Source organism: Rattus norvegicus, chromosome 14, assembly GCF_036323735.1.
Source record: "Rattus norvegicus strain BN/NHsdMcwi chromosome 14, GRCr8, whole genome shotgun sequence".
NCBI lineage: Eukaryota > Metazoa > Chordata > Mammalia > Rodentia > Muridae > Rattus > Rattus norvegicus.
This window is the reverse complement of record NC_086032.1, coordinates 101,693,082-101,716,400: the sequence shown is the minus strand read 5'-3', so window position 1 is coordinate 101,716,400 and position 23,319 is coordinate 101,693,082. Positions and strand designations below refer to the sequence as shown.

Here is a 23,319-nt window from a genome sequence, read left to right as displayed (position 1 = left end):
GTAAAGGACCGGCCTAGCCCTGTAGACACTTGATGTGCCAGGGTGGGGGGATATCCAGGGGAACCCCACCTGGTAAGAAGAAGGGGAGAGGAGATGGGGGGAAAGGATTGTGGGAGGGGGTAACTGGAAGGGGGCAGTGAGCAGGATGTAAAGCAAATAAACTAAAAAAAGAAAAGAAGGGCTGGAGAGATGGCTCAGTGGTGAAGAGCACTGACTGCTCTTCCAGAGGTCCTGAGTTCAAATCCCAGCAACCACATGGTGGCTCACAACCATCTATGAGATCTGATGCCCTCTTCTGGGGTGTCTGAGGACAGCGACAGTGTACTCGCATACATAAAATAAATAAAGACTTAAAAAAAGAAAAAGAAGAAAGAAAGTAAGTGTTCTTGGGCTCCCACACCGAGCTTCCTGCTGTAGGACTCACCCACTTGCAGACCATAAAGAGAGCACAAGGTGGAGATTCCAGAGGGAAAAGGAGAGATTGGAGCCGGGATGAGTGGGCGGGGCCAATGCCGGAAGGAGACTTGTCAGAGAAGAGGAAGGCACTCGCCGGCCGGCGAGAATGGGTCAGGGTCGGTGGCACCTGAAGCACTGTCTGGGGCCTTTGAAACAGAATGGTAAAGAAAATCAGTCAAGAACGCCAGTATTCACGTGGGAATTATCCGTTCAAGGACTCTTACGAGCCGATATACAAATCGTCATAAATCAAGAAAATAGCATATTTTCACTAAGTGAATTACATCCCCAGTCTATGTTCTATGTTGTGTCTGTATGGTCGTAGCTCATCTTTTTAAATGGTACATCGGGCCATTTCTCCTTCCAAACAAAATGAATGATGTGTGTGCTATCTGAAGTTCTGCCCGCTGTAAAGATTTTCCTTCACCAGTGTCTCAGCGTTGTCCCAGGAAGAGGCTGCAATGTGGCAGCTGTCCACGTCTCAGTGGTGCCGGCAAAACATGTATAACTCTCAGTAAACCAGGTCCTAGTCGATTTTTCCTTAGACGACCAATCACAGGGCTACTACAGTGAATGCTTGGCAGCACGCGACGTTTTAACAGAAGCAGAGACCATGACATTTTAACAGGAGAGACCACAGGCATTTGGGCATCTCCTTCATGTAACTCATTTGTGCCTTCAGGACCTGCTGTGGCCCCATTCATATATCTATATCTATGTCTGTATCTGTATCTGTATTTATATATCTGTACCTGTATCTGTATCATCTGTATCTGTCTCTATATCTGTATCTGTAACTGTATCTGTATCTGTAACTGTATCTGTATCTGTAACTGTATCTGTATCTCTAACTGTATCTGTATCTCTAACTGTATCTGTAACTGTATCTGTATCTGTAACTGTATCTGTATCTCTAACTGTATCTGTATCTCTAACTGTATCTCTAACTGTATCTGTATCTCTAACTGTATCTGTAACTGTATCTGTATCTGTAACTGTATCTGTATCTCTAACTGTATCTGTAACTGTATCTGTATCTGTAACTGTATCTGTATCTATATCTGTATCTGTAACTGTATCTGTATCTGTATCTGTAACTGTATCTGTATCTGTAACTATCTATATCTGTATCTGTAACTGTATCTGTATCTATTTATCACTTCCATTTGATAATAGTCTGCTGAGTGTATATCCCACCTTAAGACTTGGTTGATCAGATAACACCCAGTTCATGATGGGCAGCTCAGATCACATGGTAACTTGGTGGCCCACTGTCAAACATTCAGTTCTCACTAAGGCCAATAGTAGGCTAAAAGCTGTCTTTCAAAGGGCGATTGATTAGCTGTCCCCAGATGACGGAAGAGCTTTGCTCCAAAATCCCGAAGGTCTGTTCTATGATTCACCTACAGAGGCCTGCCAGAGGCTCCCAACAGTACCTCTGTCTGCCACTGACACCTCAAGTACCATCAGGTCTGCTGGATCACATGGTCCGAATGGTAGGCATCCTGTACAGCGGCCTGGACCTGATGAAGAGCCTTCTCCTGTTCCAGGCCCCACACAAAGCTAGTAGCCTTCAGAGTCACTTGATAAATGGGCCTGAGTAACACACCCAAGTGAGGAATGTGCTGTTGCCAGAACCCAAACAGACCCACTAAACGTTGTGCGTCTTTCTTGGTGGTGGGAGGGGCCAGGTGAATAACTTAACCTTTCACCTTAGAAGGAACATCTCTGCACGCCACACACCACTGGACTCCTAAGAATTTCACTGATGTAGACGGTCCTTGAATTTTAGTTGGATTTCTTTCCCATCCTCTGATACATATCATATAAGTGTTACCAGTGAGTCCAAAGTGGACGTTACCTCCTGTTCATCTGGTCTAATCAGCATGATGTTGTCAATATAGTTTGCCAGTGTGGTGTTTTGTGGAGGAGACAGACAATTAAGATCCCTGCTATGTTCTGACACAGGGCAACTGAGCTAATATGGCCCTGAGGTAAAACTGTAAAAGTATCCTGCTGGCCTTGTCAACTGAAAGCAAACTGCTTCTGGGGATCCTTATGGACAGATACTGAGAAGAAGGCATTCGCTAGATCGATAGCTGCGTACCAGGTACCAGGACGGGGTAATCCGCCCAACACCACACTGAGTACAGCAGCTGCAGTAGGAGTCACTCCCTGACTGAGTCTTCAATAGTCAACTGGCATTCTTCCCGAGCCATATGTCTTCTGCACTGCCCAGACAGGAGAGTTAAAGGGAGATGTGGTGGGAACTACCACCCTTGCATCTTTCAAGTCCCTTGATGGTGGTGCTAATTCCTGCCACTCCTCCAGGAGTATGATATTAGTTTAGAGTCACTATTTTCCCTGTCAGAAGCAACTCTAAAGGCTTTCCAACCATAACAACCCTCACTTTACAGGACAGGGAACCAATGTGAGAATTCTACCAACTTCTAAGTATTTCTGAGTATACATTCTGAGACTGCGGAAATGACCACAGGATGAGTTTGGGGACCCACTGGACCTACTGTGAGTCAGACTTCAGCCAATACTTCATCAATCACTGGATTTACATAAGTTTCTATTTTTAACTGGAGGGCCACAATGTTTCTTGAGATCTCCAGGACTAGGATTCAGAATGTACCCAATAAATCCCTGCAAAGTCCGCTTGCTTCCTTTCCTAATACAGTTACCCTTGTAAGAGGCCATAGGGAGGGGTTGGGGATTTAGCTCAGTGGTAGAGCGCTTGCCTAGGAAGCGCAAGGCCCTGGTTCGGTCCCCAGCTCCGAAAAAAAAAAAAAGAGGCTGTAGGGAGCTGTGGAGACTAACTGGGAGAAGGCTAGCAATAAAACATGCTGGTGTTTTATCAAGGTTCATCAGGGAAACCTGGCTACTCTTCTATTCCATTTGAAATCAGGCTTTTTAGTCTGGTTATCTCCTACACTTGGCTCCATTGCACTTCCTGGTGCTTGTTTCTCCCCAGCTGTACATTTCGTATTTTTCCTTGCTCAGCTTGCTCCTTTTCAATATAGATCTCTTCAGGAGTGAACGCTAATAACCAGATGATGGCGTCCATAATTAGGCTGTTTTGAGATTTCTTCTGTCAGTGCCACTATTTTAAAACTCTTCAATTTAGCCCCAGGCACACTTTTTGGACAGGGGCAAAAAGCAGTCCCATTCTTAATCAAAATATCATCAATTGGGGGCAGGGTAGACATTTCCCAGTGAAGCTTCAATGACAGCTTCGATTAAGTGAGGCAAGACCAGTCAGGACATGTTCCTAAAGATTCAGGGAGGGTAATGACATCTCGGTCCAGCTAGGGATTGCAAGGGTGCTGATGGGCCGAAGACCGCAGGCCGTGCCACAGTGGCTGGAACTTCCTGTTTCTGTTGGGGCCTCAGGGAACGGGAGAACTAAGCTTGGGGGCTGTTGGGGAAGACCATTCCCATTTTAAACTGTGTGTACAGTAGTTGTAGCTACTGTCCTATCTTTTCTTACCATCCTGCCCATCCTGTTTTGTGCCTTTATATATTTTATCAATCCTTTTAAACTATCTATGGATGTCAGTCAATCAAAGCACTGATCCCCGGTAACCTCGGTTTGGCAGATCCATCGATCTCTGTCCGCCCGACTTTCTCCACTGAGTCCTCAGTTCTTTTGCCTCTTTCTCTCTTTTTAAAGAAGGTGTCGTAGAGCCGAGGCTGGTTCACTGTGAAACTGATGGACTTGAACTCTCACGTCTCCATCCCTCGAGACCTAAGATCACAGGCACACGCCCACCATCAACACAGCTTCCTTTGCTGTGTCAGTAAAGTATTTCTTCCTTCCTCTTTCCTTCCCAACCCAGCCCCCACCCTTTCCTTTTCCCTTTTTGTTTCTTGATGGCAGTGGATGGAGCCCAGGGCCTCGCACATCCTAGGCAAGCTAATATGGAACCGTACCCCACTCCACAGAGTTCTGTCTTCAGGAAATGTCATGCGTTTGCATTTTTTCTAGACTAGTAAATCATGACAAAGCCATGTCCAAATGTTTGGGTGTAAACAGAAACCTGGCATGTTGTAGATGTGTACATCATGTTAATCGTGTTTTAGGTAACGTTATCAGAGTGGAGGGCACTGTGACCCTTGATTGCTATGTGAGTGGTTGTGCATGAAGTTCCAGGACTCTTATTGATGGGGGCTGATAAACACTCAGGGCAGGGAAGAACCTCACCCTTATCTAGTCCTCTTTCTGTTGCTGTGGTAAAATCTGAAAGGACTGATGTAGCTCACACTTCCAGGTCACAGATCATTGGAGGATGTCAGAGACCCAAGCGGGAACTTGAAGCAGAAACCACAGAGGAGGTTGCTTACTGGCTGGCTGTGCTTGGTACCAGCCACAGGGGCTGAGCCTTCCCTCAATTAACAACTGAGGCAATCCCCATGGGCATGCTCACAGGCCACAGAGATGCAGGCTCTCGGCTAACTGTGTCAGGTTGACAAAGATGTAAGGAATGCCCCCTTTTAATTGGCTTTCTGTTATTTGGTTGAGCTGATTTTTTTTTTTTTTTGTAATTTGATTTTTTAAAGGAAAATTTTTCTTTAGTTTTTAAAAATGTCCTCTGTTGTTTGAAAGTTTTGCCGTCTGTATTTTCTACACAGGTAGCCTAGAGCCTGCACAGGTGGCCTGTGAGCATGCCCATGGGGATTGCCTCAGTCTTTTATTGAGGGAAGGCTCAGCCCCTGTGGCTGGTACCAAGCACAGCCAGCCAGTAAGCTGGCTCTGTGGTTTCTGCTTCAAGTTCCCGCTTGGGTCTCTGACATCCCCCGATGATCTGTGAAGTTCATATTGCTGCTTATTTTCTCTTAAAACCCAGAGGAAGGACTTGACTCTGAGGGCAAACTAACAGGCTTTGACCGCAACTCCACAAGTTTCAGGTTTGGGTATGAATGCATTGCTGAGAGCTGTAATCTAGCTCTTAGAAGGCTGAGGCTGGAGGATTGCTCTGAGTCCAAAACCAGCCTGGACTAAACATGTGTGAGTTCCTGATCATCTGAGGCTACAGAGTGAGGCCTTGTCTCAGCAAACAAACCAGAGAAGAGTGGAGAAGACTGTGCTGGAGGTCCGAGAGGCGACTCGAGGAAAAAAACGCTCCCAGGCAACCCAGGTGAGCCTGCTGCTCTGAGCTCCTCCCTCTGGATGGACACACTCCCTCCAACAGGAAGAGGAAGTGGGAGCTCATGAGACCCAGGAAGTTCAGAAAGGCTTCAGAAGCCCCGAGACCCCAGAATCTTCCGGGATTCGACAATTAGAAAGGGCACAGTTGCTGGGGGAAATGAGTGTCATGCAGGCAGGGCACAGAGTTCCAGGACACCATTTTCCTGGGTCACCCACGCTCCTGTAAGTAACCACTCACCCACACTCCCGTGAGTGACCCTCACCAAATTCCTGTGAGTGACCCCTCACCCACGCTCCCGTAAGTGACCCCCCACCCACGCTCCCGTGAGTGACCCCTCACCCACGCTCCTATGACCCTCACCCACACTCCTGTGAGTGGCTCTCACCCACGCTCCTGTGAGTGACCCCTCACCCATGCTCCCGTGAGTGACCCTCATAGACTCATTGGTTCACCAGGTTGGACATGGGTGGAATAGCTGCGTTGCCAGTGTCCTGCCTTGGGGAATAGAGATTCGCCCACATCTATCTCCTGTGTCCTACATTAGCGTCCTTCTGTCTGTTTCTGCTTCCATCCTCCCTGCGGTGAACTCTGCTCTGCCTCATGTTCTTAGCTGAGGACCGAACCCAGGGCCTTGCGCTTTCTAGGCAAGTGCTTTACCATTGAGCTAAATCCCCAACCCCTCTGCCTCATGTTCTTGATGCCATGGTCCTCAGGCTCTGTAGTAGAGCCAGCTGCCTTGCACTGACACCTCTGCCACTGTGCACCCTGCCCATCTCAGCTCTCTTCTGAGCCTTCATTATGGCAACATTTCTTTCTAGCGATGAAAAAGAAAAAAAAAAAAAAACAACGAAAACAATAAACACCTTTGGTACCTTTTCCTTGGCCAGTGGGGATTGTGTGGATGTCTGGTTCATTTAGTTTGTGAGGACTGATGCCTCCCTACATATAATACACCTAGTAATAAGTGGTTGACCTGCTCTTTTCTGGGATGCATTAATTTTAGCCTTTGAGAAAAGCTATAAAGGAAGTCCTGGGTGTAAGTGCAAAGGTATACAGCAAGTGAAGGAAGAGCAGAGCTGCTGTGTAAATTCGGGGCAATTTCTTGGCCTAGGACTCCAGTATTCCGTTTGGGTGTTATTCATCAATACCACTGGCTTTCCTTTGTGCAGCTGGCGGGCCTGTGAGGCGGCCTCGGCAAGGCAGAGAGCAAGTCTCAAGGTGCAGTTTACCCAAATCTTCGTCTTAAGGCTTAGGTATGGAGGAGGAAGTTCTGAGGGGTCGAGAGACGCCACTGTCCTTGTGTACGGAGTGGTTGCTCTTACTGGAGCTTCTGTGGAGCTTGACCAGGCTACTTCCCAAACATTAGCAAGCGCAATTTCAGATAACAAGAAAACACGAGTTAAGGCAGAAGAAGAAAGGAGAGTGGAATAGTAAAACGGTGGGACTTGAAATATATGCCTTTTATTGCACAAAAAAAAATGTGGCTGTAGCTGTTGGACTTGTTCTGTAGTGTTAGAGGTTAGACCTAGCATCTCACATAGGCTCGGAAGCACTCTGCTGCTTGGCGAGCCACACCTGAGCTCTGGAGAGGGCAGGCAATGAGAAGTGTGTGACCTGTGGTACAGCCTGAGCTGCAGGGTAAGCGCCTGCCCAGGCTGCTCACTGCTTCAAACCTCTTCTGCCTTTGAACCAGTGCCTGTGACTAAGGAACTAACTCACCGGCCTTAGAAACTGGCTTGTAGTCAGAAAACAGTCTTATGAACAGTGAGTTCATTTATAAAGTCAGTTCCCGCTATTTTCACTCAGCTTGTATGTGTGTGTGTGTGTGTGTGTGTGTGTGTGTGTTAGTAAATGTGTTTGCTCACATGTGTATATACATGTGGGAAACCCCGATAATTAAGATTGCAGTCTACCATGGCTCAATAGTTCCTCTGAGCTCAGTGCAAAATGGAAGGCTCCCTTTGCCTGCTGGAGCTCCCTCTTCTCTGACCTTGTCTGGGGAAGCCAGAAATCCCACAGCCGATACCTGGTGCTGGAAGGACTTCTCCACACAAATGAGGCATTCCGGAACTTTAAACATCACCCTAAGAACCACCTTTCCCCACTCTCCAAGATTCCTTACATGTGTGTGCGTGTGTGTGTGTGTGTGTGTGTGTGTGTGTGTGTGTGTGTGTATCTCCCTGGCTTGCCCCAATAAAGTCTGAGCTAAACTAAAGATTGTGTTGGAGTTTCCCTGAATGTCAGGTTAACAGAATGCCTGGTTAACAAAAGCCATGCTTACAGCTGATTGGCTTTCTTTAGCTTCAGGATCTAAGTGGGTATCGGTTCTATGGGCCTCACTGAATCTTTCTAGAAACACTCTAGAACTCTCATCCTTACCTTGGGTAACCTGGCTTGCCTTGGGCGGCCTCTCGGAGGCCCCCCATTAGAATGTGGTGGTAGCCCGGAGTCTCTCCCTACCCCCATCGGGGGTTGGAATTCCAGTCAAGTTGAATCAGGGAAAAGACCGCATCAATATCGACCTGAACCTGGGTGGGCAACCCATTCGCCCCCAAAACCAAGGCAACCACCTCCTCCCCTCTTCTCAGTTGCTGACAGTCATCCTGGGCGGGCTGTGAATCAGCATGACGAAGCCTAGAAGAGCTCTAACACCCGAAGGCCTTTCATCTTCCAATTATACTGGCAAAGGCAAGTAGGTCATAAACTGTCTCCCCAGAAGATCTGGGCGTCCCGTGGCCCTGAGGGGTAGGGTTGTGGTCAAATCAGCCCAGTGAAAAGCTGAGTCGGCTCTCTCGGTGGCTTGAGCCGGACTCCAGGTTGAGTCGGGTGTTTCCTTCTTCTGCCTGCGCCCGCTGGGCAGGGGCTGCAGCAACAACATACAGAGGGGGCAAAGACCCTCCTCGAGAGCTGAAGGAAGGAAGTAAGGCCGGCCACGGGCTTGCCCTCCTTCAGAGGAGGGAAAGCAGAGAGTGGTGCAGCCAGTGACAAAAGGGGTTTCATCAAAACGGGGGCTTTCCACTAAACACTGCTACTTGATTATATAAGGAACCTGGTCCGGGTGACTATCGCTTTTACCCAGTAAATGATGGGGAGATGGAAAGTTCCCTCCTTGGGCCAGCTAACCTTAAAGCTGGGCCACTCATTCCTGCGAAGTCGATAAGTTTACTGAAACAGACGATTTGCCCTGGACCCTCTACAGTATGGAGGAAGTCCCTAAAATGACCCAGAACCAGACTCAGAGGGGTGCTCTGGTGTTTTGTTTTGTTTTGTTTTGTTTTGTTTTGTTTTAAATTGAGATGATATTGCCTAAAAACTGGTACAGAATGATCAGGAACAGAGCACACAGAGACAAACACAGAAGGACAGGTCCGGGAGAAGCAAAGCAAACCAGGAACAGCCTTTCAGACGGTTCTCAAGATTCCAGGTGAGCACACTGGGGGCGGGACTCTCTGGGGGAGTCCCCCTGAGTCCCTGTTCATTGTGTGCAGCCAGTGCGCAGCCATCCACATCTGCTTTGGCCCTCTGGGCCTCCAGGTTGGCCATAAGCGGAAACAAAAGCACAGACTGAGCACTCCCAAACTTACTCGGTGGGGAGAGGAGAAGCTCCCCCCCCAAACGCTTAGCTATTTCATTTGAGTGGGGGTCTTCAGTGCCTTCTGGGCAACACACCAAATGTTAGGGTCCACAAATTGCTTGAAGTATAATACCCCAGACTCAAATAGTGTGCAAAAGAACATTTATTGAACAAATTCCTGCATGCACCGGCCTGATTTGGTTGGGATGGAAGGACCCCTACTGAATTTGCAGGTTCAGTTTTAAAGCCAAAAGGAGGAACGTTAGGGAGGGGTAGGTGATCTATATCTTGATTGGTGGGTCCTGTCTCTGGGGGTCTAGGTGATGCTATGATTCGGACTCATTTTGCTTCCTGTCAAGCAGGAGAAGCTCTCCTCAGCCTCTTGGCTACAAGTCTGACTAACTGTCCTTTTATAAGCTGGGGTACTTTTTACATAAGCCTGCGGTTGTTACAGTAACTGGCTTGCCCAGTTCTGGGGAGTAGAAGCCCAGGCCTGGTCTCCTGACCTGATAGTTTGCAGTCTGTCAGGAGTCAGCCTGCATCAGGCCAATTCACTTCTTTCACTACTTCTGGATTAAGATGTAGAACTCTTGGCTCTCCAGCACCAGGTCTACCTGCATAATGCCATTCTTCCCACCACAGTGAAAATGGACCGGACTTCTGAAACTGTAAGCCAGTCCCAAGTAAGTGTTGGCCTTTATACGAGTTGCCTTGGCCAAGGTGTCTCTTCAAAGCAATGAAAACCCTAAGACAGAAGTTGGTACCAGAGACTGGGCTATTGCTGTGATAAACATGACTATGTTTTTGTTTGGAGGAATGTGGATTTTGGGACTTTGGGTTTGGAAATCAATGGAATGCTTTAACTGGGGCATAATGGAGCATCCTAGTAGAAAAATGGAAGGCATGGGCAATAAGGATGATTTAAATTGTTGGGGCTCGAGAGGTTTCAGAGGAGAATAATTTCGGTATGCTGCCTGGTCATCCTTCTTACGATGTTTTGGTGAAGCATGTGACTACCTTTTGCCCTTGTCTACCTGAGGCTAAAGTGGAGAAATTCAGACTAATTGCATTGACAAAGGAAGTTTCAAAAAAAAAAAAAGCTTATACTTTTTCCTCTGATTTACTCCCATGGAGAACATTTTGACCTAGCATAGCAAACGTAGAAAGGAAAAAAAAATACAACATGTATGGCTCAAGAGGCACCAGGAAGTGCAATGGAATTAAATCCTGTGTTCAAGGATATTAAATGGAATTAAGGGAGTGGGGTCAGGGCAAGATCCCACCCAGCTAGGCTTATTGTTTGTGTCTTTGAAGTTGAAGAAGGGATAGTTATATAATCTTATGCATCATTACCTGGTTATAGCTTTCATTTGTAAATTTAGTCTGGAATGAACTGCAATCCAGAAATGGAGGGCACTCTTGTGACCAAGATCTTGAGGCTAGAAGTCACAGGCTTTTTGATCTGAATCTTGAGGTATAGTGACCACGAAAAGCTTAGGTTCAGGTATGATGGTACATACACAGGAGGCAGAGGCAAGCACGTCTCTGAGTTCAAGTCCAGCCTGTTACAGAGCAAGTTTCAAGTAGAGAAAAGCTTAGGTCCGGGTGTGGTGCCTAATCTGAGTTAATCCCAGAACTCGGGGGACAGAGGCCTGCAGACCTCTGAGTTCAAGGTCGATTTACAGAGCAAGTTCCAGGACAGCTAAGCTTAGGCAATGAAGGATGTAAGAGAACAAGGGGGTCATGTTCTAGCCCCAGAAAGCAGCAGAACTTGACAGCTTCAGCCATGTGGCTCTGGCTTTAGAGTCAATACTAGAAGTAGTTACCATAACAATTAATACTGGTCAGCTGGAGCTGAGAAATTAGCAGTGATTAAGAAGACCAGCATCCCCGAGGTGAAATCTAGGAAGTGTTTTCTGAGAGCACAAAGAAGCGGGTTCTGGAGACAGCCAAGATTGTACCTCATGCTGCAGCTGTATTTGGTAATGTGTAAGGATCACCCAGGTGGTACTGGTTTTGAAGGCATGAAGGGGTCATGAAAAGCATCTGAGGCTTGGCACTGTGAGAGGCCATGGAAGGCCATTGGTGAAGGTGCAGCCTCAGTTGCAGCTGACAGCCCAGGACTGAAGGGCCATGCACAGAAGTTGGTTGATAAACGAAAGGAATGAACTGCGTGATAAACTTGCCTGGCTCCAGAATGAACAATCTAAAGGTTTCTAGATGTGCCCTTGAAGAGAACCTTCTCTCCAGCAGCCATAGAGCTCAAGTTGCAGAAAATCAAACCGAAGCCCTTGTTGTAAGTTTTGCAGAATTACAGCAAAAATTCGAGTCTCAGACTCGGAGGGTGTCAGCAGTTAAAGCGAGCACATTGATTGGCCAAGAATGGGATCCTTAAACCCGGAATGGGGGTATGTGGGAGGACCCGGTTGAAGCTGAGAACTTTGAAGAAGTTTGAGTACCTGAGGAAAAAGTACTTTTAGCCCTCGCCCGTGAAATGCCCTTTTCAGTCAAGGAAATTAATCCTTCATTGTCTGATAAACCAGCAGTGACTTTCTGAAGAAAATGTCAGGCGAAACAATATGGATGTTCCTCAAGGGCCCCCCCAGTAGTTTCTTCTGGACCTATAACCAGACTCAAGGCAAAGCTGGCCCTTTCGAGGGGATATACAGGATCCCAGATATTGAAACAAGAAGCTATGAAGTTGAAGTTGCCTTGGAGACCCCAAGATGTTAGAGACGCCAGAGCTGTGGGACACCTGCTGAGGAAAGCTGCAAACAGGGGGTGGAGCCAGCCCGAGAGGAAGAACTGTGTTGCAGCCAACAACACTGAAAGGAGATGGACAGCAGACGCGGAGATGCAGAATTGGAGTTTTCCCAGTCAGTTTTTGATCTTGTTTCTATCCAGGGTCTCTTCACAATGATGTTTGGAATGGTAACATATCCTGTGATGTTGGAAGTGTGTGATCCGCTTTTTGATTTTGATTCTGTAAGGGAATTACAGGAAAGAGATTGCATGAATATCAGAAGAGACTTTGAACTTTGGACTTTCTTTTTTTTCTTTTCTTTTTTTTTTTTTCCTCCAGAGCTGGGGACCGAACCCAGGGCCTTGCGCTTACTAGGCAAGCGCTCTACCACTGAGTTGAATCCCCAACCCGAACTTTGGACTTTTAAACACTGTTGAGACTCTAGGTACTTTGGAAGGTGGACTGAATAGATTTTGTATTTTGCTATGGCTTTGAATTAGGTATGGCCCCATAGCTTTAACAAGCCAGGGAGTAGAATGTGGTGGTTTGAATATGCTTGGCCCACAGGAAATGTCACTATTAGGAGGTGTGGTCTTTGGAGTGGGTGTGGAGGAAGTGCATCAGTGTAGGGGGGGGTGGGCTTTGAGGTTCTATGCTTAGGTGCTGCCCAGTGTTGAAGAGAGTCTTCTCCTGGCTACCTTTGGATTAAGATGTATTGCGTCTGCATGCTTTCTGTCATACCGATACTGGACTAAACCTCTGAAACTGTAAGCCAGCCCCAGTTAGATGTTGTGTGTTATAAGAGTTGCCTTGGTCATGGTGTCTCTTCACAGCAATGAAACCCAAATTAAGGCATTGCATGTAATTTAAAAAAAAAAAAAAAACAACCCATAGCTTATCCTGCTACACCCTGGACCAGCAGCCGTCCACCTACTAGCCAATGCCTCTCCCACAAATGCTGGCTTTGCCTCTCCAGAACTCCGAGATCACTCTCCTGTGGGCGATCACCTCTCCCCTGGAGCTTGGTCCTTAGCCCAACCTTCCTGTTCCAAAGCCTGGCTAAATTTGGCCCAGGCTGTGTTCTTTCTCTCCCGCCCGCCTGAGTCACTGCAGAAAACACCAGACAGTGCTAACACTTTAAAACCTGCCCGATAGCACAACGGCTAGGCAAAGAATATCCTGCCCCAGTAAGCCCGTGCAAAGAGCGCACGATCCGTTAGAATATTATAAGCTGTGCACTACTGTGTAAGGCTGGGCAGATTCATCACTAACTGCTCTATTCCCACCCAGGAGATCCCTGCTGCTTGCAGCTCCTCCAGACCTTGTGCTTCTGCTCCACCTCCCATCTCCTCTCCTCCATCTTCCCTCTCTCCGTCCCTCCATCTCACTGTCCCCTTCTGCCCTCCTCTCTTTCTTTCTCTAAAACTTCCAGCCCCACCTTCCCTTCCACTGCCCAGTCACGGGCTCTAGCCTGTTAACCATTTAACCAGGTAACCAGTTAAGACGGGGAGCGAGTTCACATGGACTTGCCCGAGTGTGTGACCCACTCTTGGTCAGGGGCAGGAGTGGCATCAAAATACAAACAGCAGCCAGGAGACCCACAGCACCAAGTCTGAAAGAGAGCAGGTTGTAGGGAGCAGGTGGGCGATGAGCTAAGATTGCTTACCTTTCTTTCTCACTTAACTTATAACGATATTATGTACCTAGGTTTGGGTGAGAATGTCCTGTTTGCAATACTTCAATATGAAAATGTCAAACATTTAGAAAAAGTAAGTGTACCACCATACCCATAATCTGTCGTTTATTTACACCACGGATGCAGAGACTGCTCAGGCTGGAGAGATGGCTCAGCAGGTAAGAGCGCTGGCTGCTGTTGCAAAGGACCCAGGTTTGATTCCCAGCGCCTACGTGGCCATTCACAACCCTCTGTGACTCCAGGTGCTACAGATCTGGCCTCTGAGTGTCCTGCATGCACACAGTGCATGGAATGCAAGTTAAACACCCTATGCCCAAAACAATAGAAGGATCAAAATCCCTTAAAAGGAAACTCCTATCCAAGACAATGTGTGGCTTTGTATGTTGGAAGTCATTTACTTCCATTTCTATTTTGTTAAGTAATTTAATTATGAACCAAAGCTAGATATTGTCAAGGGTGTCTCTCAAGTCTTTAACAATAGTACTTATGGGATCTCAGCTGACAACAAAAGGTATACATGGCCATCTACAGGGCAGTAACCGCTTAACAGTAACCCAGAACAAAATTCCACCAGCTCTGGCCAGCTCTCAAAGTCTAGGAAACTAGTAAGTAGAGCCACTTGTCCAGGATTGAACATAACTTTCCAGAAAACACTCAAAATAAGAAGCAAGAAAAACCATAATAGAACAATGACGTAATTACATTATCTTGTCCAAATGGACCCCAAAGGTCAGACTCACATAAGTAAATCCATGGCCACCAACTGTTGAAATCGCCCTCATGGAACAGATTAGGATGAGATTTATTTTTATTAAAAGCGTGTATTGTGTGTGTTCTGTGGAACGCCTGTGTGAGTGTACAGGAAAGTATGAGCAACTATGTTCACACGCATGGAAACACACATCTATTGCCAAGATTAGTACAGGCAGATTGACTGGTTAAAAAAAAGGAAGAAAGAAAAAAGGATTTCTTTTTTAGCAAGGACCAAGGTTAATTTTCAAAAACACATGCTCTCAAGGGAGAAAGTAAACCTCTAACCTGAGACAAAAGCATGAACACGACACAGTGGTAGACATTAGGACAAGGAGTAACTCACAGGAGTGCATATACTGTGGTACGTTGGAAGCCTGAGTGAATGGTTAGGAAACAAGAAGAACTGTGTTCCCAGCCTCAGACAAAATACTTTGACAATATCCCTTTAGGTGCTAACTAGTGAGCTGGACAGAGGCGGGGGTTGAGAGCACAGGGTTGGAGTCCCAGCACCCACACTGGAGGCTCACAACCATCCAGTTACAGTAGATCCTGTGTGTCCTCCATTGGCACAGGAAACAAATACATGGTACACAGACATACATGCGGGCAAAACAACCATACACGTACAATTAAATAAGTCAAATGAGTCATTAATAAGATTTGTTTCTTCCAAAATTTAACAAATTATTGCCCAGTGAGACATTGGCCCATCCTTCTGACTGTAAGACGTGACGCTCTACGCTGGGTGGTACTATTTTAATTTTGTTTTATATCTGTGGTCCTTGCCCGTAGCTTCAAATAATGCTTACTAAGGGATACCAGCCCTTGACCTTCTTTCTATTCAGGGCTTCTGGATCGCTCTGGAAACTACATAAACCCCAGCGAGGGACACTTCTGACATACATGTCAGTTCATCTGGAAAGAGCCGTGTTGGTAATTGCCCCGGGACCCAACACATTGGATCTGAAAACCTTTGAATGTGAGTGATGTTATGATAGAAACGAATGTGAGTTTAACTGTTCGAATGCCAGGGTTAAAGCAGATCAAATATGCTTAAGGGGGATTGGGGGGGGTCTTGCAGCTGATACATGGCAGCCTGGCTAACCAGAGAGGAGAAGGTTGAACAACAGCAAAGCCACCACAGAAAACTCACTTTTGGTTTAATTAACCCACCTTTTGTGTTTATACTAATTGTAGGTCTGGAGGTCTGGAGGGGTGGCTCAGCAGTTAGAGCCCTTGCTGCTCTTCCAGAGAAACCGGGGTCAGCTCCCAGCACTCCTATCACAAGGCCCTCAACCATCTCTGACACCGGTTTCAGGGAACCTGGTGCCCTTTTCTGGCCTCTGTGAGTACTGCATGCATGTGATGCAGGCAAACACATACATAAATGCAAAACACACACACGCATAAAATTAAAAGGGGCTGGAGAGACTCACCGGGCAGTTAAGAGTATCTGTTGCTCTTACAGAAGAGACAGAACGCTCTGTGAGTTTAATTCTTCCCACCTATGGCTCATAGCCACCTTAACTCCAACCCTTCTGGCCTCCACAGGGAAACCTGCACACGTGTGTGTGTGTGTGTGTGTGTGTGTGTGTGTGTGTGTGTGTGTGTGTGTGTTCATGTGCATTCAGGAGAGTGTGGGTGTGCACCCAGGACGGCAGGGGCCTGGAGCAAAACTGAGACTGACACCTATCCAAACCCTAAAAATCCTCCCCTGAGCCCAGCAGGGGTTAGGACCCCTCTCTCCCTGCTCTGGGCCTGCGTGCTCCCCTCATGTGGGCCTACAAAACCTCGACCTCCCCCACCTCTGAGGACAGTCGTGTGATCTATGGCCAGATTACAGATTCAACTCTGCCCCTCCAAGTAAGAACATGATTGGCAAGAACCTGGAATTCCTCTGTCCTAGTTAGGGTTTTATTGCTGTGAACAGACACCATGAACCAAGGCAGGTCTTATAAAGGACAATGTTTAACTGGGGATGACTTACAGGTTCAGTCCAGGCAGGCATGCCATGGGAGGAGTTGACAGTTCTATATCTTCATCCAAAGGAAGCCAAGGGCGGGCTGAATCTCTCTTTCCCCACTGGGGAGAGCTTAAATTTAGGAGCCTCAAAGCCCACTCTAACAGTGACAGGCATCCTCTAACAAGGCTGAGCCTCCTCCAATAAGACCACACCTCCTAATAGTGCCACCTCTCATGGGCAAAGCATATTCAAGCCACCACAATCCCTTTTATATAAATGAAGCATTTCGAGCACCTCAGGTTCAGCCAGTGTTGTACACCCATCCTGAAAACCTTACCCACTCCCCAAGGACTATGTAGCCCAGTTCACCCCAAATGAAGCTGAGGTGTCTCATGAAGGTAATCCTGGAAGTCAACTCATCATACTCACAGCTGTCTAGACCCTATACCCCTCCCCACACCTCTGCTCCCCTTACCCTCGTGGTCTGGGTGGCCGATCACCTTCAGGGAAGGTGAAACCCACAGAAGCAGCAATGGATTCCCTGGAGCTGGAGTTATAGGTGAGTGGGAGCTGCCTGGCACAGGTGGGAGCTGCCTGACACAGGTGGGAGCTGCCTGGCACAGGTGGGAGCTGCCTGGCACAGGTGGGAGCTGCCTGGCACAGGTGGGAGCTGCCTGGCACATCTTGATGTGGGTGCTGGAAACTGAATCCCGGTTCTCTGAAAAGAGCGGCTAGTGCTCTCAACAATGAGCATCTCTCAGCCTTGTCTACTGTTACAGTTCTTGGTGCTCCTGCTGAACTGACTGTACCATCCTGCCTTGAATGAGTTTTGAAGCAGGCATATATAAGGTTAGGCTCTAGAAAGCCATCTTCAAGTGATCCTGACAGCCTCCTGAGCTTACAGTCTGATGCCTTTGAATATAATGTAAAAACCAAAGTGGGTATCTTCCCGGTTCCCAGAATTAAAGTAACAATACATAGAAACTTACGGTATCTATCACCACATCACATTCAGTGAGGGCCAGGGGACAGGCTTACCTGCACTCAGGATGTACCCTGTCTGTCTGTACTGTCAATCTTGGAAACAGGAGCAGCTCACAGAAGTACACCCCCTCCAGCGCTGCTGTCTGCCTCATACTCACACTAAGGCCTGAAGGTGGCTTGTTTCCTGTCACACTGAGGCATGGTGTCCACCCAGACGACAGAGTAGACTGCGTGTGCATATGTGTCTACTTGCACAGCCATTAGTAGATCAAAACAAATCACCTCTGTCTTCTCAGAAGCAGCCTTGATGTATAGAATAGAATAGATTCTAGGTCTCACAGCCACAGGAGCAGGGAGTGTGGGAGAAGCTGTGTGCGCTCATCTAGGAGCCTCGGGCTGGAGGAGTCCTCCAGGAAGTGTCCTGATTCTGCCAGGAGTGTCCTCAGCTTGTACACAAATTGACCTCCAGTCCCCCACTTCCACCCCACTCCACACTACAAACTATTCAGGGATGGAGAGCCTTTCTGGATGAGATGCTCTTGCTCCGGCCCAGCCAAAGACCCCTTCTGTGGTATGAAGATCTCTCTCTCCAAAATTCACCTTTCATAGTCTGTCCCCAGAGCAGCAGGGTTGGGGCCTTTGGGTGCTGTTTGGCAGAGCCCTTGTGAACGAGGTCTGGAGGGGAGAGTGTGCTCGGCCATGAGGCTGTGGAGTGCACAGTGTGGAGCACTCCTTTCTTAGGGAGGACAGTGCAAGGCAACGGCTGAAGGGAGCCCAGACCTAGCCTAAAGGCTCCTTGATCTCAGGCTCCACCTTCCAGAGGTGTGAGGAATAAATTTCTGTCCAGTACAAAGTATCCATCTGCAGTCCTCTGAAGTACAAAGTATCCATCCGCGGTGCTCTGAAGTACAAAGTATCCATCCGCGGTCCTCTGAAGTAACAGCACGGAGTGGACCAGCGCCCTGACCCGTTTCATCTAGAGATGCTTTCCAGTGGGCAGAAGCTGCCTTGTTTTGTTTTGCCTTTGTTTTGAAGCAGGGTTTTGATAAGTGATGTTTTAAAGCATAATCCTCCTGCCTGAGTCCGCATCACTGTGCCACCACGCCTGGCATTGTTGCACGTTTTCTTAAGTTGCTTTCACCTAGGAAGACGCAGCTCTGCCCTTCCTGCTGTGGATTTACTCTCTTACCTGCTTAGGTCAGACCTGTGTTCACCTTCTGACTTATCGTCTTGTTTTATTCCTGCTTCCTTGGGCTGCGGCCTTCGCAGCATCCGGTTGTGAGTCTAGAAAGCCAGTGCGGTGGAACAGGAAAAGAGCATAGGCCGTTCCTCCTGGAGAGAAGTCCTTAAGAGACCCTGATCCAGGCGTTCCAGGTGGGTTTCAAAAGGGAGTGCACCAGTTAATCAGGCCTGTGAGAAGAATGGTTGGTGAGACCAGAGTCAGGAGAAGGAAGCTACGATCTGGAAAAGCCTTTTCTAAAAAAAACCAGCCAAGACCATGCCACATGCCCTCCACCCCACACCTCGGAGAGCAGCTATAGTCCACAGCTCCCAGAGAGGTTGGTGGCCTTCCTGCCCTCAGGTCGTGGCCTGGAGCTCAACAGTTCCATGGTTCTGTGAGGTCACTGAGAGAGAAGAATCAGGACTTGGGTCTGTCTCCAGCTGTTCCAAGTCCTCACTCCTTTGGGTTTTGGCAATTTTGGGATGAGGGGAGGTCAGCTGAGTGAGCAGTGGGTCCAAGTTCAGTCTCCCCTCTGGCCCCCGCAGTCTCTTACCGCCTTTATGAAGAGAAATTAGGCAGCGTGAGTCACTTCCACCAAAGCGAGCCGAGACTCCTCCGTGAAGCCCCACAGAGTGGGAGAACAACACCGAAAACAGCCTTTTGCTCTTCTGTTTCTAGACCTCGAAGAACAAACTAGGCTGAACAAGAATGTTTGCACAAAGCAAGTCTGAGAAAACAGAGGACATTTTAACATTGAGCACCGTGGCCTTCGAGACCAAGGCGATCACGTTCTTCATCATCCTGCTCATCTGCTTCTTTTGTATCCTCCTCCTCCTGGCGATGTTCCTGTACAAATGGTATAAGCCCCCGCTGATGGTCAGAGTAGGCCACAAGCACATCTAGAAATAACGTGAAATAGTTTCAAATAGCTGGTGGCACACACTGGTGAACACCTATAATCCTAGAGTTCTGGAGGGAGAAGGCAGGAGGGTTAGGAATTCAAGGTCCTTCTTTTTATGACACAGAGATGGCAAGGTCAACCTAGGCTATGGGAGACCCTGTCTCAAACCCCAATTGAAATAGAATTAGTAATGTAGTAAGTACCCACTTCGGGGGGTTAAAAGTGCCAGTTTCCTGTTCAAAGGCCAAAGTCCTGGACCATGCCGTAGAGCCATAGAGCCTTCCGTGTTGAAGCTTCTTTGTTATTTTAGTTACAGAAGTCAGAGCTTTGAAGAGGCAATGAGGCCCCTCTGTACAGGTGAAAACGACGATGAAAATTGCTTAGCTGTTAACACACAGATGAGCAGACCTGAAGTTAATGACAAGTAAGTCCAGAGACTGGGGAGTGGGCTTGCCGCTGAGGTATGACACCCCAAGTTTGGCTCCCAGCACCCACGTAAAATGCAAGTATGATAGCAACATCTTTAACCCCAACTGGAGGCAAAGACAAACAGATCCCAGCCCAGGGGAGCTGTGCACTTCAGATTCACTGACTGATCTCACCCCCACCCCTGCACCCCAAAAAAGCAAGGTGACGAAATGACATCTAGATGGCCACAAACATACCCAGTCACACACACACACACACACACACACACACAGTCACATACATGTACACATACACAGTATACATACACTCAGTCACACACAGATATACACATACACAGAGTTACACAGTCATACACAATACACTCTTAGACATACACACACAGACACACAGTCTCACACAGTCATGCACACATATACACATACACACACAGACATACATAGAGTTACACACACAGTCACACACACTATTATACACACAGTCGTGCACCCAGAGTTACACACAAACACATACCAACATAAAGTGATGTGGAAGTCCTGGCCATTTGTATGTGCGGTAATGTTGACTAAGACATATGATCTTTTGTTTTTTTAAAACTCTTGATGCCTTTCCAGGGTCCTACTGCACTTCGTAAACATGAACATGCCAGTGAGACCTGGCATTCTTGTACAAAGGCAGAATAAGAAAGAGATGGCCACATCCTTAGGAGACATCAAGACAGAAGAGTACAGAAACAGACAGACATATGAGCCTGCGATTTCTAGAGAAACCAAGCATGAGGTGACACATTCTCTCTCAGGGGTTGCTTGGGTTTGGTTGTGAGGAGGAGAGTCACCATGTGGGTGGAGTTAGTCATGATTAGAAAAGGCATTGTCAAGCTACAGGCTTCCACGGTTAGCTTTCATTCGTCTTAATATTTCTCCTTTGTTTGTCTTATACTCCTGGGATCTTAGAGTTATAAAAGTCCCTGCACCTTACCTAGGATCTAAACTTCTGTCATGTGGAAACCTGAAGTGAGTTGCAACTTTCCTATGGCTGTAAACAAGTGCTGTGCTCTTACTGCAGTCCCAGGAGCTTTCCACATCCGCACACAAGCACTTGTAGACTTCATGAGCTCCCCCAATGCCTCCGTAGCCTAAGGCAGCATACTAGGCCATGTTGCTGTCAGCTTTGACTACACTCCTCAGATAACATTAGTCTGAATCAATGTACCCCTGTACGGCAGGGGAATATCACTGCTGTCTGTACCATTGGGAAATTCTTGTTCTATTTCTCGTTCTCAATGTGCATATGAGCAGTGCTTTAAAACATGGGGCTCCTCGCTGTTCCTGGGTTGGTCATTTGTCCGTCCCCTTCTCTCTTCAGGGTGAGTTTGCTGAGAAAATACCCATACATGTCCACAGAACTCCTACAGATAGAAGCCAAAAAAGACCTATCAAAGGAGTGACGTTTTCTAAGGAGGTGATCGTTGTGGATCTTGGCAACGAAGATGCTACACCTCGAAGCTATGCTCGAGAGCACAAGGAGAGGAAGTGAGGTGCAGGGAAAAGCTGTTCGACAAGCGCAACCTTTGACCGGCTGGACTCGGCTGACGTACTGGGTCATGCCAAGACAGCAGGAGGATGAGCAGTGAGCAAACGCAGATGGAATCCTACCTTTGCGGGAGGAGAGAACTGTGCAAAACTCTGTACGTAAAATACTGAGCCCCAGTATAGTTTTAAACAAACAAATCTGAGTTTGGTAAGTTGACTATAATAAATCTCCTTAAATGTCCGTCTGTGACACGGCGGCGAGCTTCCGGTGCTAGACTTGGATGTTAAGATCCTTTGCATTCTTTGATCAGAGGCACTCCGTGAGCATGCTGCCACTACCATCATGGGAGTCCTGAAATCTATGTCTGGGGTCCTCTGTGTATTGCATATAGTCCAGAACCTTCCCTGTCCTGATTATTACTTTATAAGATTGGCAAATTACTGCCAGCAAAACCTACTGCTAAATTTGGCAAACTTTAGGATTAAACAGTTCTTGGTTTCTGTCCTTTAAAATTACTACCAGAGGCAGGAACAGCGACACGCAGCTGCGGTATCAGCTGCTTGGGAGATGACTCGAGTTTATGTGAGACTAGGCTGGGCAATACACCAAGACCTCATCTCTAGTAAAATGTGCTGTTCAGACGCGGGATATTCAGCATAGAGCAGAATGGCCACCTTCAGAGGACTGCGGGAAACATGAGCAATGTGCTGGGGAATGGAAAGTCTGCCGGTTACAGCTGAGGAGGCTTGACCGACCGGTAACTTGGATAAACTGAGCAGCTGACAGGGTCCCACATGAGGTAGAAGCATGGTGGGAGAATGCATTAAATTGGTCTGGGCTGAGAGAGGTGGGCAGAGATACTGAGCCTCTGTGTTCTCAGAAAGCATTTTAATATTTTACCAGCATTACAATTTTGACTTTACATTACAATGTAAGGTAAAACGCACATACACCTGACGCTCAGTGGTGGAAAATTCATTCCCGTTGGTATACGGCCACATTTCCAGCCATTTGCAGAAAACGTCTCATAGAACTGCAACACTGAGCCCCAGTGTTAGCTCCCAGTCCCTCCTCCTGTCCCTGTTGCCAGGACTTTGTCCCCGTGAATCTGACTACATGTGTTTCCTTCCGAGGCTGGCTTGTGTCGTCTAGCAGTGTCCTCACACCCTTCATCCCTGTATAGAGGAGTGACATCATGCTGAGCTCAACCTCCATGTGTTGGTGGACAGTTCTGTTGCCTGCTTTTGGACCACCGTAGTGAATATCATTTAAGGAAAAGATCACTTACCCACATCTCTCTATTGCTGTGTGTTCTGGTGTAAGCTTGTGATTTCAATGTCCAAACCAACCTCTGCATTTATGAAACCAAGTTATCTCATCCTAAACTGATGAGTGCAGGTGAGATTAATACTTAAACATATGTCGGATCAGTATTTCCTGTACTCGTCAAGGCTTGGTGAAACTCCATCAGTAGCTGTCATGGTCCAGACACACGGGCTCCCAGAAGTCCACAGGCCTCAGGACCGGAACACAGCAGCAGTGCACTTAGGAATAGCCTGTTGTGTTTTATTGTTAATTTGAATTTTATTGGTTCTGTGGTGCTGTTTGCATTTACTTGGTTCTGTTTTTATCTTGGAGTCAATACCCAGGTTCTCATTTCTTTATACTGAGGTATGGACAATTGATGGCACTAATGGGTGGGGCAGGGACCCGTGAATGGTTAAGATATGGAGATGGCTCTGGTGCCAGTTCAGGAGAGAAGGGTACAGATGTGACATTGGGAGGTGATCAAGCAAGCAGACAGGGGTGTGGTGGCTCCTGAGTTTGGAGGTGTGAGAGACTCCCGAGTGGGATTCCTAGGGGAATGATTGGTGGTATCTTTAAAGTGGATTTTAGCTCTGTTGGGTTTGTA

At 47.5% G+C, this 23,319-nt stretch overlaps 1 protein-coding gene and 1 long non-coding RNA gene across 3 annotated transcripts; one reads left to right on the top strand and one right to left on the bottom strand.

Annotated features, from left to right (window-relative positions):
- Nucleotides 1-9,962: 9,962 nt before the first annotated feature.
- Nucleotides 9,963-19,264, bottom strand: LOC108352815 (uncharacterized). Its single transcript, XR_001841222.3, has 3 exons — nucleotides 18,849-19,264; nucleotides 17,380-18,735; nucleotides 9,963-12,169 (listed from the first exon to the last, which is right to left on the bottom strand). It is a non-coding gene; the product is annotated as an uncharacterized LOC108352815 (long non-coding RNA).
- Nucleotides 18,559-21,680, top strand: C14h2orf74 (similar to human chromosome 2 open reading frame 74). Of its 2 annotated transcripts, none has more exons than XM_006251550.5 (5): nucleotides 18,559-18,699; nucleotides 19,226-19,404; nucleotides 19,759-19,872; nucleotides 20,489-20,654; nucleotides 21,240-21,647. In XM_006251550.5, exons 2-5 carry the CDS (start codon nucleotides 19,256-19,258, stop codon nucleotides 21,408-21,410), a joined length of 600 nt encoding a protein of 199 aa, XP_006251612.1. In that variant the 5' UTR covers nucleotides 18,559-18,699; nucleotides 19,226-19,255; the 3' UTR covers nucleotides 21,411-21,647. The 2 variants fall into 2 exon arrangements, with proteins under 2 accessions (XP_006251612.1, NP_001406284.1); NM_001419355.1 differs by lacking the exon at nucleotides 18,559-18,699 and adding an exon at nucleotides 19,003-19,127 and having other exon boundaries at nucleotides 21,240-21,680.
- The last annotated feature ends 1,639 nt before the right edge of the window (nucleotides 21,681-23,319 follow it).

Coding starts and splice junctions, on each gene's coding strand:
- C14h2orf74 (NM_001419355.1), top strand. CDS start 19,256: ATGTTTGCACAAAGCAAGTCTGAGAAAACAGAGGACATTTTAACATTG. Junction 19,405..19,758: donor GCGATGTTCCTGTACAAATG/GTATAAGCCCCC, acceptor TTGTTATTTTAG/TTACAGAAGTCAGAGCTTTG. Junction 19,873..20,488: donor AGACCTGAAGTTAATGACAA/GTAAGTCCAGAG, acceptor ATGCCTTTCCAG/GGTCCTACTGCACTTCGTAA.